At 47.5% G+C, this 19,672-nt stretch overlaps 1 protein-coding gene across 6 annotated transcripts in view; it reads right to left on the bottom strand.

Annotated features, from left to right (window-relative positions):
- The window catches only part of trio (trio Rho guanine nucleotide exchange factor), a 341,131-nt gene that overhangs the window by 111,862 nt on the left and 209,597 nt on the right, over positions 1-19,672 (bottom strand). For all 6 annotated transcript variants that reach the window (XR_004416575.1, XM_033048380.1, XM_033048401.1 and 3 more), the window contains 6 exons: positions 18,809-18,918; positions 17,355-17,424; positions 4,379-4,468; positions 3,282-3,374; positions 2,859-2,970; positions 954-1,144 (listed from right to left, as the gene is read on the bottom strand). Coding sequence is in view for 5 of the 6 variants with exons in the window: in XM_033048380.1 (XP_032904271.1) it covers positions 954-1,144; positions 2,859-2,970; positions 3,282-3,374; positions 4,379-4,468; positions 17,355-17,424; positions 18,809-18,918 (666 nt within the window). In the remaining variant the exon portion in view is untranslated. The remainder of the gene's footprint in view (positions 1-953; positions 1,145-2,858; positions 2,971-3,281; positions 3,375-4,378; positions 4,469-17,354; positions 17,425-18,808; positions 18,919-19,672) is intronic.

Genomic DNA, 19,672 nt, shown 5'->3' with positions numbered 1-19,672 from the left:
CAAGTCACTCATAAACTCTCCCGAGTTTTCCCCTTGATTCGAACTCGGGGAATGTCGGTAGCGAGCTCGAAGGAGGCCGTATGAATCCGTAGATGTTTCGTAGCGGCTCGTAATGCCAGCCGTAGGAACTCGGGGCATCAGGTAAGTCGGGACGTTGTTTCAACATGTTGAAAAATGTCCACGAGTTAAAAAAATAGCCCCGAGTACCTACGAATGGCTATTACCGTAATTCTCCAAGTTCGAATCAAGGGGAAAACTCGGGAGAGTTCGCGAGTAACTTGGGAAAGTGGGACAGGGCCTTAACTCTTTCTTCTTCCATAGATGTTGTCCATCATGTTGTGTTTCTACCATTTTCTATTTTTATATAGAAAAAAAACGTAACCTGTGTGGATAACCAAAAGATATGGGTAGGGTTCTAAATTAATTATTCTGCCATTGTCTTTGTAAAAATAGGGAATGACGCCGATGTTGTGATTAAGAAGGGAGAGTAAGAGTAACAAACACCACTGAGCTTGTTAGAATCAGAATCAATGGCATTATATATTTATTTTTTGTTGTTGTAACAATAATGAGAGAATTTAAATCATTAAGCTCCATTAAGGTGATCTAAATAAGATGCAAGAGGTTTGCAATATACAATCACCAATTACTGAGAATTCAAGAAAATTGAGTCCAGGGAAGGAAAAGATGGGAAAATTAGACAACTTCCAGCTCTGATGTAGCTGAATGTCTACAATTTGGAATTAAAATTTTGTGAAGATGCCCCATCACAATAATAATGTTGAAAATACACAACTGATTGGTCGACAACTGAAAGGGAACATAAATGAATGACAAACATTCCAGCGTCTCACTTCTGCAATCTAGTGAATAGTCATGTGCCGTCCTAATCCACAAGACCGAATTTTCATGATTTCAGTGGCATTTTTATTCCAGTATCTATTTGTACTTACAAGCAACTTGTGTTTGTAGATATATTTACTCCTGCCATTAGAATCTTTGATTTCTTTGCTGAAGACGAGCGACATTTCAAATAGGAAGAGGTGCCTCTCTCGACCTTTACGTATCAAAGATTTCGGATCCCACACTTGGAAGGATTCTTGGAGGATTAGCTCTCCCTGGGATTCCAGATTCTCATCAAAACCTGGTTACAACAATATTTTCAATTTTTTTAAAATAGATTCTAGTCAACTTATTCTTCCACATTCTGAACTTGCTGAAACATGCACTTGTGAAGTTATTCTAAGCTAACAAGACGGAATTACTTTTGTTTGTATATGTGTTCTAACATCACATGCGGCATTGTCATTATCATGCTTTACTGCAGAACATGTACATTTATGAAGCAAGTGTGGTGTGGTTTTAATTTTTTTATCATTTAGTTTCAAGATGCAGCATGAAAACAGATCATTCGGCCCACCCATTCAAACTAGTGCTGAGACCCCAGTTATTTACAATAAAACGATTAAGATGAAGGAATTAAATGTAACATCTTCAAGTTTGCAAATGAAACAAAGCTGTGAGGCAGTGTGAGCTGCAAGGAGGATGCTATGAGGCTGCAGGTTGATTTGGACACGTTGGGTGAGTGGGCAGGTGCATGGCAGGTGCAATACAATGTGGATAAATGTGAGGTTATCCACTTTGGTGGCAAGAACAAGAAGGCAGATTATTATCTGAATGGTGTCAGATTAGGAAAGGGGAGGTGCAACAAGGCCCGAGTGTCCATGCACATCATTCACTGAAAGTAAGCATGCAGGTACAGCAGGCAGTGAAGAAAGCAAATGGCATGTTAGCCTTCATAGCAAGAGGATTTAAGTATAGGAGCAAGGTGCCCCTACTGCAGTTGTACACGACCTTGGTGAGACCACACCTGGAGTATTGTGTGCAGTTTTGGTCTCCTAATTTGGGGAAGGAAATTATTGCTATTTAGGGAGTACAGCGTAGGTTCACCAGGTTAATTTCCCGGATGGGGACACTGATATATGATGAAAGAATGGGTCGAATGGGCTTATATTCACTGGAATTTAGAAGGTTGAGAGGAGATCTTATAGAAACATATAAAATTCTTAAGGGATTTAGACAGGCTAGGTGCAGGAAAAATGTTCCCGATGTTGGGGGGAGTCCAGAACCAGGGGTCACAGTTTAATAATAAGGGGTAGGCCATTTAGGACATATAAAATTCATTTTCACCCAGAGAGTTGTGATTCTGTGGAATTCTCTGCCACAGAAGTCAGTGGTGGCCAATTTACTGGATGTTTTCAAGAGAGAGCTAGATATAGCTCTTTGGGCTAACGGAATCAGATATATGGGGAGAAAGCAGGAACGGGGTACTGATTTTGGATGATCAGCCATGATCATATTGAATGGCAGTGCCGGCTTAAAGGGCTGAGTGACCTACTCCTGCACCTACTTGCTACGTTTCTATGTTAGTTCTATGTTATCCCAGTTTTTCAACCCTCCCTGCATTAGTGCACAATTTTACAGAGACTAATCGAGTACAAACCCACGCAGCTTTGTAATGTGGGAGGAAACCGGAGCACCCAGAAGAAAACCACACAATCACAGCTGGAATGTGCAAACCACACAGTCAGCACCGGATTACGATCAAACTCAGGTCTCTGGCGCTGTGAGGCAGCAGTTCTACCAGCTGTGCCACTGTGCAGCACAAACTTGGCCAATGTACTTGGCCAAACATTTCAAGCAGAGATGACAATAATTTGGAGAAATAAGGCAATTGTTAAGAGTCAAACAACTCTCAGGTCTTAATCTGAACATAAAATGATAAACGCTATCATTTCTGGACAATTTGTGAAGAATTTCATTCTTTGCGTTCAGCTGTACACATAGCAGTGAAGTACCTTCCAGCATGCTGAGATGCATGGCATCATTGGCTCGTTTCGGCACGCTCAGCATCACCTCCAAGCCATCTTTAATTTCTCCTTTTCCTTCTTCACAACATGTCAACAGTTCCTACAAATTAACAAATCCATTGAAATATGGTTATTGCCATCAAGAGGCCTTTCTGAAGGAAAATAACGATAAGGAAATTCTAAAAGATCTCATTCTGTTGATTTGATTTTTGAATCAATATTTGAAGACAAAGAATAGTAGCACAGACATGGTTAAATAAGGTATTCTCATGTGAATCCCAATACAAGCATGATTATATATTTGTTAAAGGAATCTGTGATTGCATCATTCAAAATTGAAATTCATTTGATTAATTCAGCAAATCTATTATTTTAATATTCTTGTCATTTCAGAAGTTTAGTCATTCCTACCTTTAAAAGCAGTTGATATTTAGTTATTCGTTGTACAGGTTTAATAAGATAGGAAGAGATTGAGTTGGCCAGTCCATGACGATGTTGAATTTCCTATTTAAAAACAATATTTTTGTACTGTATTACATGGGAGACAATACAATTAAACAGAATACAAATGCATGTGCCCATTTCTTACAAACATTCCATCAAAATATGCATTAGCTAAACGTTTATATCAGGATAATTCATAGTTCTGTCGCTATGGGGATTTACATTCATCACAGCTTCTCCGTTTTCTTCCCTGTTAAATGGGCACAACTTTAACTAAGGGAGAAACCAGTGTCTGAATTGTGTCAGAATTGATAAACTCTGATAAACTGGTTAGAGGCTTTCATGAAGCTAACCCACACTGGGTTTTCCTCTTCTGGTTCACTGAGTTCCACAAACACCAGAATTGCACTCAGTTTTGATACACTGCAATTTCTGTTCCATTCATTTCAGCTGATTTTGAGATAATTAAGTTTTTTTTAATTTTCAATCACTGCAGTCAATGGTACTATTACAAGATGATGTGGAATGGGGGATGATGTAAAAATCATATTGATAACCATGGACCTATTTTCTTCACCACAGAGATAGCACACTGAAATTCCAACTGAAAATCTATGACTATCCCCTCCCTCCCTCAAATTATTCAATGTACCCCCAACTTCATGATTCTCAGATCTTAATCCAAATGAGGTGCTTTGGGAATCTGACACCGATAAAGTATTTTTTAGCAAGGAATACTGGAAAAATATTGAGAGAGTTTTCTTCCTTAAGCATCATAAATTGGTGAGGAAGCAGGCCTCCTGTCTGAATGGAATCAAGGAAGTGTGGTCGGACATTCATTACCTTGGCCATGTTCCACAATTCCCTTTCTCTCCCCACAACCCCTGTTGTACACCTTAACTCCACCTAGTCTTGCTTCCACAAGCTTCATTAGCTTTGTCTGACAAAATCAAAGTCAAATTCAAAATTTAACTTGAAGATGATTAAAATATAACTAAGAATCACCATCCTAAGTGAAAAGAACAGAAAGAGTTAAAAAGCACCAACACATGAATGATACTAACATCAAAGTATGCTCCTGCATGCTCCAGTATGATCTGGGTGGAATCTGGCTTGTTCCTGCAATATGTTACATACATCTGGAACTTGTCAGCCTGTTCAGAGAAAAGAAAGTAATAGTCACAAAACACATCCTTTTTGCATCATTAGTCATATCCTGAAGGAATATTAACATGGGGAAAAATAACATTAACCAAAATTCGCTTGTTAATAAAAATCCAGGGATTCACAAAAGCATAGTAAAGCGGAATCGTTCTGTCAAAAATAAGTTTTTAAAATGCAACAATGGCATAAGACAACAAATACAAATAACTTTGTACAGGTCACTATTTTTATTGAGAAATCAAATGACTTTTTATTTGAGCATGCATATACAGTTCCAGTTTTTTTTTAATGTTCATTGTATTTTTAGGATACTTGTGAATAGGAAGGGCTAAAATTAACTTCCGACGAGCCGATACTGTCAATTAAACTGCATGTACACATGACTGATTTAAAAGCAATCAAAATTCAAAGTTTAAAAGCTCAACGCTGTTGTTGTGTTATACAACTAGAAGCAGCCTTTTCATGACTTAGGAGGTAAATGGACCATTGCTGTAGTCTTACTGCATTTCAATGTTAACATACAAAGTAGTACAGTGGTGCAATGAGTAGAGCTATTGACTCACAACTCCAGTAACCAAGGTTCAATCCTGACCTCCGGTGCTGGAGTTCGCTCATTTTCCTATCACCGTATGGTTTTCTTCTGGGTCCTCCAGCTTCCTGCCACATTTCAAAAATGTGCTGGTTCGTTGGTTAATTGACCACTCTAATTTGTGAGGAAGGTGAGGACGTCCTCGAACGCCTCACTACTCATATCATCCCAGGGTAGGCGAGACCCCCCCACCACTGCCAAGACCCCAGCAGAAAGGGAGAACAGGGGTGAGGACAGCCCGACCACCTCGAGCCCCCAACCGTCGGACGGAGACCCCCAGCCCCATGTGCAGGAGGGAGAGTCGATGGAAGAGGGGGAACAGCAGGAGGAATGGCAGGTGGTGAACAGGAGGAAACACCGGAGGGCTCTACCCAAAGAGCCAAGGCCGGAGGGGACGGGTAAGTCTAAGAAAATAGTTATTTTCCAGAAGAAAATAGTTATTTTCCAGACCGACGCTGTAGATCAGTGCATGTTCCTTTAACATAGTGACCTCACCACTACTAACCACTCCCCATTATCTTCAGTATAATTGTAACCTCCCCACCTCCAGCTCTCTCTCTAGCTCCAGTGACAGACCACGGACAGCTAGGGCACAGTGTGTGTATCAATATAAATGTTAGTAATAAAACCAGTTGTGAAGACATCGTGTGTTACAACTACTCTTTACAAGGAGTCATAGTTGAACTTTGTGCCTCCTGTTTATCGGGTTTTTATTTGCTTTTCTCCCTGTTCCACACCTTTCGTTGTTTTTAACCCTTGTCTTGCAATGTCAAACTCTTGTCGTAAACCTGATGTTCTGGTGTTTGACTCCGACATCGTCCATCGGTGGGCTGTCTTCCGGCGCGACTTCGAGCATTACATTGCGATTGCTCATCCTGCTGCCACCCCTGCGGTGGAGGCCCACCTGCTCCTCAACCTGGCTGGCCCGGAGGCCATGGAACGTTATGAATCGTTCGAGTAAGGCGTCGGTGAAGAGGCTCGGGACCCGGTATGTCTTATGGCTAAGTTCACTGCACTTTGTGACATTCCTACCAACTGCATCCTAGAACGGTTTAAGTTTTTCACCGGGCGCCAGAACCCTGGGGAGCACATTGACACCTACATTGCCTCGTTGCGTCACCTAGCACGGCGTTGCCGCCTCGACGCGGTGACCCCCGATCAAATGACCCGGGATGTCCTGGTTTACGGTCTCCTGGACGAGAAACTAAGGGCTGAGCTTTTGAGGAAGCCCGATCTGACTTTGAATGAGGCTTTGCACGCCTCTCGCATGGCTGCTGCTGTCGCCTCCGTGGCATCACCTGCGGCTCAGGACATTAACTATGCCGGTGCTGCTGGCCGCCGGCGGATCGATGGCCTGCCGCGCCAGCGTGGCTCACGCGCCCCCACGAGGGACAGCCCGCGTCGTTGCCCCAACTGCAACTTTGCCTCCCATCAATTTAATGTTTGCCCTGCGCTGGGAAAGACTTGCAATTTCTGCAGGAAGCTAAATCATTTTTCTGCTGCATGTCGCTCTCTTGGAAAGCCTGTTCCTGCTCCCAGGAGAAGTCTAAACAACCTTGCTGAGGCTGATAGCGCAGCCGGTTCCCAGTACCAGTCAGACGAACTCCCTGATTCTGATACCAGTTCCTCCCATGACGAATCGAGTATTTTTTCACTGTTGGGTGCACCTGCACTGATAGCTGATCCCTCAGTGCATGTTACTGTGAATGGGACGACCTTTCCGGCGAAGGTCGACACGGGGGCGTTTTCCAATGTTATGTCAGTGAGCCTCTTCAAGCAGATAAGGTCTGGGGAGAAGGTTACTCCCAACGACTCCCGTCTTCATGCCTATGGGGGAGGCGTGCTCGTACCAGTCGGGAAGGCTACTCTTATCTGCACGGTCCTGGAGACCTCTCGGCCCCTCACTTTTCACCTGCTGCAATCTGAGAATGTCACACTGTTGGGCGCCCGTGCGTGCCAGGAACTCGGTTTGGTTTCCTTCCACCGCGGTATCCACCTGGTGCAGACCCCCCTGGACCCCATGAGTGAGTACCCTGATCGTTTTGATGACGAGCTGGGCAAGCTGCCCTGCAATTACAAGATCGCTGTGGACCCGGGTGTCGATCCGGTGATCCGCCCACCTAACCGTGTCTCCTTTGCCATGAAGGACAAGGTGGAGTCGACTCTGCGCCACATGGTGGCCGTGGGCATCCTCAAGGAGGTGAGTGATCCCACCGGTGGGTCTCCACCATGGTTGTCGCTGCAAAGAAAGACAAGAGTGAGATTCGAATCTGTATAAACCCCAAGGACCTGAACCTTGCCATCAAGCGCCCGCACTACCCCATGCGAACGGTGGAGGATGTCGCTGCACAGGTTGGCCCGGCCACTGTCTTCTCGGTCCTCGATGCCAAGAGTTCTTTCTGGCAGATTCCGCTGGATGAACGTTCCTCCTTCCTGACCACCTTCAGCACACCCTTCGGCAGGTTCTGTTTCCTTCGCATGCCATTCGGAATCAATTCTGCCAGCGAGGTTTTCCAGCGCACCATGGAGCAGCTGTTTGCCGGTCTGCCGTGTGCTATCATTGTCGACGACATCCTGGTGTACGGAAGGGACGTCGCTGAGCACGACCTCCACCTCCGCCAAGTCCTGGACAGGGCTCGTGAGATCAACCTCAAACTTAACTCCAAGCAGTGCCGTTTCCGCGTCCCGGAGGTCACGTACGTAGGCCATGTCTTCACGGCTGAGGGTCTGATGTCCTGAAGTCCAGACTGGTTCGCACACCCACTCTCAAGTTCTTCGACTTGAAGCGTCCCATCGTCCTCACCTGCGACGCCTCGAAGTTCGGTCTTGGTGCCGCCTGCCTGCAGCTCTACGATGGCCTGCAGCTGCCTGTCTCCTACGCTTCTCGCACCATGACCCCCGCTGAGCAGCGTTATGCTCAGATCGAGAAGGAGCTCCTCGCCGTGGTGTTTGCCTGCTCGAAGATTAAAGATTACATCCTGGGCAAAACCTTCACTGTAGAAACCGATCACCAGCCGCAGGTCACTATCCTGAATAGACCGATCCACGTTGCCTCTTCCCATTTGCAGCGAATGATGCTGCAGCTCCAGCGCTTCACGTTTCGAATCGTGTACCGCAAGGGCAAGGACATGTTTGTGGCCGACACACTGTCCCGCGCACCGCTGGCGTCCACTGCCCGACACCCGTACGAATCGTCTGACCTGATGGTGTTAAACGTTAATATTGTGCCTTCACAGCAGATGCAGTCCCTGGTCCAGCACACTGCCAAAGATCCTGCCCTGCAGCAGCTTGCCGACGTCATCCGTCGTGGCTGGCCTGACCGTCGCTCATCCTTGCCAGCTGGTGCCGCGCCCTACTTCCTAGTCCGGGATGAACTTGTGCTGCACGACGGAGTGGTGGTGAAGGGCCACAAGGTTGTGGTGCCTGCTGCGCTGCGGGACCACTACTTCCAAACCGCCCACAGCGGCCACCCCGGGGCGGAGGCCACTCTGTCCCAGGCCCAGAGCCAGTTCTATTGGCCCGGCATGGCACAGGACATCCGGGAGAGGGTCTCCGCCTGCTCAACCTGCAATAGCCTCTCTCCCCATCAGCAGCGCCAGCCGCTCCTGCAGCAGCCTGCCCCCGACCTGCCGTGGATGGCGGTCGCCACTGACATCTTGGAGTGGCGTGGCAAGCATTTCCTGGTCCTTGTGGACTCCTACTCCAGCTGGTTCGAGGTGGATCAGCTGCCCTCCCTCACATCTGCTGCTGTCGTTGGGAAGCTGCGCCGCCACTTTGCAACCTTTGGCTCTCCTGCGAGTCTGCAGTCTGACAACGGCAGCCAATTTTCGAGCGCGGAGTTCCGTGCTTTCGCTGCCACCTGGAACTTTCGTCACCACACCAGCAGCCCCGAGTACCCGCAGAGCAACGGCCTTGCTGAGCGTGCCGTCCGCAGTGCCAAGGAGCTGCTGGAGCATTGTAGACTTTCTCGGTCGGATTTTTACTTGTCCCTCCTCAACCTCCGCAATATTTCCCGTGATCCTGCCTTGGGCTCGCCTGCTCAGCGGCTCATGTCCCGCACCACGCGCCCTCCGATCCCAGTATCCCAGCGGTCCCTGAAGCTTGCGGTCCTCAGTCCTGCTGCTGTCCAGGAGCGCATTGCCCAAAAGCAAGATATCCAGAAGCGCTCGCATGACAAGTCCTGCCGTCCCCTTCCACGTCTATTCCCTGGCCAGGTGGTCCGGATGCAATCCCCCTCCGGGCACTCCCGGCTGGCTGTTGTCGTCAGCTCTGCCGGCTCTCCGCGGTCTTACCACGTTGGCTACGAGGGTACCATCTACCGCCGATCCCGCCAGCATTTGCTGCTGGTCAACGAGCCCGCTCCGCCTCCTGCAGCCCCTTATGCCCGCCGGTTTCTTCCTCGCTGCCCACCGCTCCTCGCATGCCCAGGACTCTGCCTTCTCAGCTCTGCCTTCTAGTATACAAACTTAAAGCATAGTATACAAACTTAAAGCATAGTATACAAACTTAAAGCATAGTATACAAACTTAAAGCACACGGCATTGGGGGTTCAGTATTGATGTGGATAGAGAACTGGCTGGCAAACAGGAAGCAAAGAGTAGGAGTAAACGGGTCCTTTTCACAATGGCAGGCAGTGACTAGTGGGGTACCGCAAGGCTCAGTGCTGGGACCCCAGCTATTTACAATATATATTAATGATCTGGATGAGGGAATTGAAGGCAATATCTCCAAGTTTGTGGATGACACTAAGCTGGGGGGCATGGTTAGCTGTGAGGAGGATGCTAGGAGACTGCAAGGTGACTTGGATAGGCTGGGTGAGTGGGCAAATGTTTGGCTGATGCAGTATAATGTGGATAAATGTGAGGTTATCCATTTTGGTGGCACCGAAAACGGTGTCTGAAACGAGCTGGGAAGATCATTAAAGACCCCTCCCACCCCAACCATGGACTGTTTGCCCTCCTCCCATCAGGGAGGCGGTACAGGAGCCTCAGGTCTCGTACCAGTAGGATGAGGAACAGCTTCTACAATAATACCGTCGCATTGCTGAACTCGGAGTCCCGCCGATAGATTCCTCCTGTCCCTCCGTCCCCATTGTTTAATTATTCTGTATTTTTTTATTATTCTGTATCTTTTTTTTTTTTTTTTTTTCTATATTGCACTACTACGGACTGACGCAAAACTGCATTTCGTTGTACCCATACTCAGTATTTGTGCAATGACATTAAAGTTGAATTGAATTGAATTGAATTGAATTGAAAAACAGGAAAGCAGACTATTATCTAAATGGTGGCCGATTAGGAAAAGGGGAGATGCAGCGAGACCTGGGTGTCATGGTACACCAGTCATTGAAAGTAGGCATGCAGGTGCAGCAGGCAGTGAAGAAAGCGAATGGTATGTTAGCTTTCATAGCAAAAGGATTTGAGTATAGGAGCAGGGAGGTTCTACTGCAGTTGTACAGGGTCTTGGTGAGACCACACCTGGAGTATTGCGTACAGTTTTGGTCTCCAAATCTGAGGAAGGACATTATTGCCATAGAGGGAGTACAGAGAAGGTTCACCGGACTGATTCCTGGGATGTCAGGACTGTCTTATGAAGAAAGACTGGATAGACTTGGTTTATACTCTCTAGAATTTAGGAGATTGAGAGGGGATCTTATAGAAACTTACAAAATTCTTAAGGGGTTGGACAGGCTAGATGCAGGAAGATTGCTCCCGATGTTGGGGAAGTCCAGGACAAGGGGTCACAGCTTAAGGATAAGGGGGAAATCCTTTAAAACCGAGATGAGAAGAAATGTTTTCACACAGAGAGTGGTGAATCTCTGGAACTCTCTGCCACAGAGGGTAGTCGAGGCCAGTTCATTGGCTATATTTAAGAGGGAGTTAGATGTGGCCCTTGTGGCTAAGGGGATCAGAGGGTATGGAGAGAAGGCAGGTACGGGATACTGAGTTGGAAGGGCCGAATGGCCTACTCTTGCACCTAATTTCTATGTCTATGTTTCTATGTTTGTGCCCGGTCTCCTGTTGCTCTTCCGCCCTCGCCTGCCTTGCCCGCTCGCTTGCCCGCTGCTGTCCCCGTTTCCCCTCCCCGGTCACCTCATCCTCCCTCTCCTGCGCATTCTCCGGGTCGTTCACCTGCCTCCGCTCCTGCTCCAGTCCCTGCTGTTCCTGCGGAGGAGGGCGGGCTGCGTACCCGGTCCGGGCGGTTGGTCAAGCCGCCTGTACGTTACGGGGAATTTGCTTAGCTGTTTTAACTGTTTCCTGCCGGTGTACGCGTTTGTCTGTTCCTAGCGTATGAGTCGTGGTCGCACTGTCATTATTGTAATGCTTTGTTTTCCAAGGGGAAGGATGTAGATAAGTGCATGTTCCTTTAACATAGTGACCTCACCACTACTAACCACTCCCCATTATCTTCAGTATAATTGTAACCTCCCCACCTCCAGCTCTCTCTCTAGCTCCAGTGACAGACCACGGACAGCTAGGGCACGAATGTGTATCAATATAAATGTTAGTAATAAAACCAGTTGTGAAGACATCGTGTGTTACAACTCCTCTTTACAGACGCCAACAACCTCTCCTCGTCGGAGGAATAGGCAACATCGAGGACCCGACGACGGAGGCAGAGGAAGAAAACAGGTGAGGAAAACCGCAGAACGCCGCAGCCAGGCTCCTGACAGGTACCCGGAAGAGGGACCATATTATCCCCATTCTAGCCTCTCTCCACTGGCTGCCAGTATGGTTCAGTTGATTTTAAGGTTCTCCTGTTTGTTTATAAAGCCCTATTCTGGCTTGTTCCCCCCTTTATCACAGACCTCCTTTCCCCTTACTCGACCTCCAGGTCCCTCAGGTCGGCCGACTTGGAGCTCCTGGCTGTCCGGCGATCTAAACTTAAGCTCAGGGGTGACCGTGCCTTTGCTGTTGCGGCCCCTAGACTGTGGAACAGCATCCCCCTCCCTATCAGATCTGCCCCCTCAATCGCCTCTTTTAAGTCCAGGCTCAAAACTTATTATTATTCACTAGCCTTTGAATCCCCCTGATGTGGCTGATCTTTGTTTTGTGTCTCTGAGCTAATTATTTGTACCTGTGTGCTGTGTGCATTCCTGTGTATGTCTGTTTTTATTTGGGGGGTTGTGATTTTAGCTACCTGCTCTGGTCTGTTACAGTACTTCGGTCAACGTGGGTTGTTTTTAAATGTGCTTTATAAATAAATTTGATTTGATTTGATTTGAAAAGGGAAAGGCCACGCCTATTGTCCCCCAGCTCCGGGAGACTGGGAGCAGTGCAGTGGCCAATCGACCCAGCTCCGGGAGACCGGGAGCAGTGCAGTGGCCAATCGGCCCAGCTCCGGGAGACCGGGAGCAGTGCAGTGGCCAATCGACCCAGCTCCGGGAGACCGGGAGACCGGGAGCAGTGCAATGGCCAATCGGCCCAGCTCCGGGAGACCGGGAGCAGTGCAGTGGCCAATCGGCCCAGCTCCGGGAGACTGGGAGCAGTGCAGTGGCCAATCGGCCCAGCTCCGGGAGACCGGGAGCAGTGCAGTGGCCAATCGGCCCAGCTCCGGGAGACTGGGAGCAGTGCAGTGGCCAATGGGCCCCAGCTCCGGGAGACCGGGAGCAGTGCAGTGGCCAATTGACCCAGCTCCGGGAGACTGGGAGCAGTGCAGTGGCCAATGGGCCCCAGCTCCGGGAGACCGGGAGCAGTGCAGTGGCCAGTGGGCCCCAGCTCCGGGAGAAGTGCAGTGGCCAATGTGCCTCAGCTCCGGGAGACCGGGAGCACTGAATCAGCCACCGAACCCCAGCTACAGGAGACAGAGGGGGCAGTGCGCCCAGAAGGGGGTGGAACATGGAGGGTACCCCCGACGACAACTCCGGTTACGCCAGAGGAAACCCACCTCCTGGAGGATGCCGGTACCCAGTACCTGAGCCCCGGAAAGGCTGCAATTCGCCAAAGCGGTGGGCATGAGGGCACAAGATGACGGTCAGTGACTCTAAAGAACAATGGAGCTGAAACTGGTATCATCAAGGCGGACCTGACTTTTTTGCAGGAGTGTGGGCTGCCAAACTCCGCAGCTATCGGAGGTGATCGCGATGGTGGCCCCATGGACTGTCGATGTGGTCGGGGGGCAATGACTGTCGCGCTTCCAGTCTGGGGAGCTTCGCCATCACTGAGGTCAAGGAGGTGGTTGGGGGTGGCATAAGAGGAGTGACATTGCCAGGCAGTGGGGGCACTCAGGTCAAAACCTCCCTGTACATGGATGATGTTGCCGTCTTCTGCTCGGATACAGGGTCGGTCCGCAGATTGATTGGCGTCTGCGACCAGTTTGAGTCGGCCACGGGAGCCAGAGTGAACCACAGGAAGAGCGAGGCCATGCTTTTGGCAACTGGCCCGACCGATCTTCCGTCCTCTTCACCATCAAGCCTGACTTCTTGAAGGTGCTGGGGATCTGGTTCGGGGGGGCTGAGACGTGTGACAAGAATTGGCTGGAGCGGATAGCCAAGGTGGGGAAGAAATTGGAGCTGTGGAAGCAACACTCCCTCTCCATAACGGGGAAAAATTTGGTCATCGGGTGTGAGGTGCTCTCGGGGCTGCTGTACATGGCGCAAGCATGGCCTGTCCCTCCCTCCTACGCCACAGGGATCACCCAGACCATCTTCCAGATCATCTGGGGGTCAAGGATGGACCGGGTACGACGGGCCACAATGCACAAGTCAGCAGACAACGGGGGTAAAAGCGTGCCCAACATCGCCCTCACCTTGATGGCCACCTTCGTGTGTGGCTGCATCAGGCGGAGTGTAGAGCCAAGGCACGTGGGCACCAAATGTCACTACCTGCTGAGGTTCTACCTGTCCCCGGTGTCGCGAAGGATGGGCCTGGCGATGTGCTAGTAGCTGGACATTGCCGCACCATCTGTCGTTTTTGGAAAGGTTCTTTCCGACCAACACCATTGAACACAAGTCCATCGGGCAGTGGTCAGCACGGAACGTCCTGCAAGCACTGCAGGGAAATGACTCCATGGATCCTGTGGTGTGGTTCCCAGCGTAGACTGCCCAGCTTGTCTGGCAAAATGACTCATCGCCAGAACTCACCAACAAGCACCAAGACATGGCTTGGCTGGCGGTGAGGGGAGCCCACCCAGTCAGATCCTTCCTGCACCGTCGGAACCTCACTACCAGCGCACACTGTCCTCGGGACGGCTGCTATGGAGAGGAGACGGTTGCCCACCTCTTCGCAGAGTGTGGATTTGCAAAGAGAGTCTGGAGAGGTCTCCAGGGGGTCCCTGTCACGATTATTCCGAACAGCTTCGTCACAGAGGACTCTGTGATTTACGGACTGTTCCCAGGGACGCATTCAGAGACTGATATCGAGTGCTGCTGGAAGGTCTTCAACTTGGTGAAAGACGCTCTTTGGTCTGCCCGAGTATTGTTAACCACCCAGCAGAGCGAGATGTCCGTCGAGGAATATTGCCAACTGGCCCGCTGCAGACTGCTGGAGTATGTGCTGAGGGACGCACTGAAGCTTGGTGCAGCCAACGCCAAGGCTCGGTGGGGGAGGACCACAGTCCAGGTTCCTTCCGCTGCTGAACTTGGGGGGCAGGGTGTGGTGGAAACGCCCCTCAAAAGAAGGGAAGAGATTCCACGCCTTCTTTTGAATGGCAAGGGTGTGGGGTAAAATGATGATTTGGGAAAACTGTATGTATAGCCTCCGAGAATGTTGGATGGAGTTTTGTGTGGATCTTGTATTGTATATAGTTATTTCTTGAATAAAGTATATTTTGAAATTTTTAAAAAAAACTGAGCGGAGGTGTTGGGCGAAGCGATCGCCAAGCCTACGCTTGGCCTCACCGATGTAGAGCAGCTGACACCTAGAGCAGCGGATGCAAAAGATGAGGTTGGAGGAGGTGCAGGTGAATCTCTGCCGCACCTGGAAAGACTGCTTGGGTCCTTGGATGAAGTCAACGGGGGAGGTAAAGCGACAAGTGTAGCATTTCCTGCGGTTGCAAGGGAAAGTACCAGGGGAGGGGGTGGTTTGGGTGGGAAGGGAAGAATTGACCAGGGAGTTACGGAGGGAGCGAACTCTGCGAAAAGCCGACACGGGAGGAGATTGGAAATGTGGCCAGCAGTGCGATCCTGTTGGAGGTGGCGAAAATGTCGGAGGATTATCTGTTGTATGTGATGGCTGGTAGGGTGGAAGGTGAGGACAAGGGGGACTCTGCCCTTGTTACGAGTGGGGGGGATTGGGAGTGAGAGCAGAGTTATGATCAGCCATGATCATAATGATCAGCCATGATCATATTGAATGGCGGTGCAGGCTCGAAGGGCCGAATGGCCTACTCCTGCACCTAATTTCTATGTTTCTATGTTTCTATGTTACGGGGTATAGAAGAGACCCTGGTGAGAGCCTCATCTATAGTAGAAATGGGGAACCCCCGTTCCCTGAAGAATAAGGACATCTCCAATGCCCTGGTTTGGAACACCTCATCCTGGGTGCAGATGCGGCGTAGACGGAGGAATTGGGAGTAGGGGATAGAGTCCTTACAGGAAGCAGGGTGGGAAGAAGTGTAGTCCAGATAGCCATGAGATTCAGTGGATTTATAGTAGATGTCGGTCAGAAGTCTGTCGCCTGCGATGGAGATAGTGAGGTCTAGAAATGGTAGGGAAATGTCGGAAATGGTCCAGGTGAATTTGAGTGCCGGATGGACGTTAGTGGTGAAATGGATCAAGTCAGTGGGTTGTGTATGGGTGCAGGAGGTAGCACTAATGCAGTCGTCGATGTAGCAGAGGTAGAGTTCGGGGATAGGCCCATGGTACGCCTCGAACAAGGATTGTTCGACGTACCCTACAAAGAGGCAGGCATAGCTGGGGCCCATGCGCGTGCCCATAGCTACACCTTGGATTTGGAGGAAATGGGAGTAGTCAATGAAAAGTTGCTGAGGGTAAGGACCAGCTCCGCTTGGCGGAGGAGAGTATCGGTAGATGGGGATTGGTTGGTTCTGCAGTCGAGGAATAAACGGAGGGCTTTAAGACCCTCCTGGTGGGGGGATGGAGGTGTAGAGTGACTGGACATCCATGGTGAAGATGAGGGAGTGGACATAGGTAGGGAGGGATTTAACCAGGGGGGGATAGGATGGAGTCGAGGTATGTGGAAATAAGTTTGGTAGGACACGAACAAGCAGAAACAATGCGTCTGCTAGGACAGTCAGGTTTGTGGATTTTGGGGAGAAGGTAAAATCGGGCCTGCGGGGCTGGGGAACGATGAGGTTGGAGGCTTGGGAGGGCAGGGAACCAGAAATGATGAAGCCACAGTGATAGTGTTTGAGATAATGTAATGTCATGGTAACAACATCCAAGTAGCTGGAGAACATCAATAGGATGAGCACCGTCTGTAGATGGAAAGGAATGGTCGACGTTTTGGGATTAGTCCTGATGCAGGGGTTCAACCGAAACATTGGCAATTCCTTTCCATCCACCTATGCTGCCTAATCTGTCGAATTCCTCCAGCAGATTGTTCCAGTATCTGCAGTCTTTTGTGTCACCATGGTAACAGCTTGATCCTGCAACCACAGCCAAGCACAATTCTGACTTGATGTGATACCCATGTGTATTAATCAAAAGTCACTGTCCAATTCTTTGTTTGCTAGTTGACAGGATAGAGGCCAACAGTGTACAACCTCTTTGTTAACTATTTTTACCAATTGAGATGCATCCAAGATGACGCTGAAGCCAGGCAAAACTCTGCATGCTGGTCCCAGCAATGGATCTGCAATCATTCATCACAATTGCTCCACTCTTTTAAACCTCAACTCCAAAAGCAGGATTTCTTATTATAACTATGCTCACTAAACATTATTCCCTTTATCCTATATCTATACACTGTAGAGAGCTTTCATATATAGTCTTTCCACTGACTGGATAGCATGCAACAAAAAAGCTTTTCCCTGTACCTCGATACGTAACAATACATTAAACTAAACTAATTAAGCCTTCAAGCTGCACCAAGGTAAATATAACCTTTACCAATTACAGATAATATGTTACATACGTGACTCTGTTTATTGAGTTACAGGCAAACCAATTTCCAATTGCCACGTTGGTATGGCTTGATGAAAATCCAATACCTTTAAAATATTCTAACATTCAAAATTTGCTTTTGGTGTTGATATATATGTTATTTTTACTTGTGTAAGTAAATATCTTAAATAAAAAGATACACATCACAAAAAGTTCATTCTTTTGCCAAAGCTTTTACAATTATCTGATGAAATTAATTTTCTGAAAGTGAGAATCAACTTACCCAGGTTACGAAACAATGACCCACATCTTCTGGCAACTGCTCATACTTTTCCAGCTCCTTCAGAAATAAACTGTGGAGATATTTTTAAGTACATAAAACAATTTAAAAATGCTATTTCCATTGTAGGATTTCAAACAACATTCGGGTCAATATGGCGGGGAAACTGTGCTGTTATTTTACAAATGGCTTGGAAAGGTTAGCGGGGGGAGGGATGGTTGTGAAGTGAAGCAATATTAAAGTTTTAAAAATCAAATCACAACCCTTAATTTGAAGACGTTTGGTGCCTGTTTCAAATTCAATTTGTTACCTACTAACCAACCATCTTCTTGCATTTGCCTGAAACTGAACTAGAATAGTCAAAACCTCGAAACTACCAGATCAAGAAATGTAACACCACATTTGTGTGCTATTTGCACTTCCATTCTCCTCTGCTCCTGAAGCCTTCTGCTTGACTTCATCATTCCAATAAAGTTCCAATGTTGGTCTATCAAATCCAGTCAACTCAAACATCCATCTTAACTTGCGCCAAACCCTTTGAACCCATCATCCTTGGCTTAACTGGCAGCCTATGTTGGTCAGCAAATGAACACCTTAATTTCCAAGTTCTCACAATTGTCTTTAAAATTTTGATGTTATCAAAACACACCCGCACCGCTCCACTTTTATGTTATATTCACTAGATGTCAGCACTTCCCCACTTCTGGCACTTTGCTTTCCTCACCATTGATTACTAATGGTTGACAGTGGTGCCTTTTGCTGCTAAGGACATGGGGTTAAAAATTCCTTCCCCTAATGTCTCTACCTTGTTACCTCTCCTTTAAGATCATCCTTAAAGCTCAACTTAGATTTTAATAGTCTCCTTAATAGTTATTTGGCTCAGTGAATTAAGTTTCTTGGACCTTTTCTATGTTAAAGATACTATAAGAATTTGTACATTTAATTTGAATTGATAATAATTTGTTCAGTACAAAAATTCCATGAGGAAGGAAAAATAAATGCCAGTCCATGGGAGTGAGGTTAGCTGCATTGTTCTCAGAGCTGATGCAGATGCACCTGGCTGAATGGCCTCTTCCATGCTGTAACCTTGTTGTGATTCTGTGACTTACGCTATCAACTACCCAGGAATTTCAATATCAACTCGGGATATTTTTTAATACTTTCTGTCTGAAGTTGTGACTTAGCCAACTGTTATATATTTTTTCTCATTGGGATAATCATGTCCACCCATTAGGACAATGGATGAACTGTATGAGGCAGAAGACCCTGCCAGAGAGACTTCTTCCAACAATTTCCAAAATGTGAATTTAGTATTATTGCAAAGACAACACAGGAATATAAACACCTCTATCCCCATTTTCCCTGAAAGAATGAGGGTGATTTACACCTTAATTACAAGTTAATTTGTTCATGGAACTTGCAAAAGTACTGCTGTACTATACATTAAACATACTCACTTATTATGGAATTCACAGATTTCCTGCATGTTACCAAATATGATATGTTCTTTATTTACAATCCCATGTGGAATTTCATCTACTCCACTGGTCATTTCCCAAAGATATGTCTAGATTAGAAAGATAAAAAAAATATTCTTCAGTGATGTAATTATGATTATTTTAAAAGAAACAGAAGTAAATATTTTACTAGCAAGGGTTTTTTTTTAAATATTCCTTAAACAACCTCTAGGTGAAATGGAACATTATGTAAAATAATAGAAACACTCAGGCAGCACATATGGGAAAAGAAACGAGAGTTAACAAAAACAGAAAATGGAGAAAATATCCAGCTGAACAGGCAGCATCTATGGGAAGAAGCAGCGTAAACATTTCAGGCCCTTCAGCAAAACCAAAAGGGAGATAAAATAAACTTATTTAGCTGCTAGCAGGATGGGGAGGAGGGCTATCTCTGATAGCATAAAATTGGGATAACAATAGGAATAAAGTGTGGAACACAAAGTGCTGGAGGAACTCAGTGGTTCAGGCAGTATCTGTGGAGAGATTGGAAAGACGGATTGTATTCAGGGGGGGGGGGGGGACAAAGCTTGGGATGGGATAGGTGGTACGAGTGAGAGGGGGTTAATTGGTAGTTAAGTGGATTAAATGACAAAAGCTAGTGAGGAAAAGACAAAAGGTTGTCAGATAGGGAGTGAAGAGGTGTGAAATATAAAGCCAGAGAGAAGGCGACAGGAGGGAGGGGAAAGAAGATAAATAAAAAGGAAATGAGAGACATGAGAGAGGGGAAAAGAGTTAGGTGATTGGGACAGAATAGTGGGAGAAATGGGAGCGCATCATGGTGATGCAGGGAAACACGAAATAGAG

Source organism: Amblyraja radiata, chromosome 2 (genome assembly GCF_010909765.2).
Source record: "Amblyraja radiata isolate CabotCenter1 chromosome 2, sAmbRad1.1.pri, whole genome shotgun sequence".
Taxonomy (NCBI): Eukaryota; Metazoa; Chordata; class Chondrichthyes; order Rajiformes; family Rajidae; genus Amblyraja; species Amblyraja radiata.
Note: the sequence above shows the minus strand (reverse complement) of the source record. Positions and strands in the feature narration are given on the sequence as shown.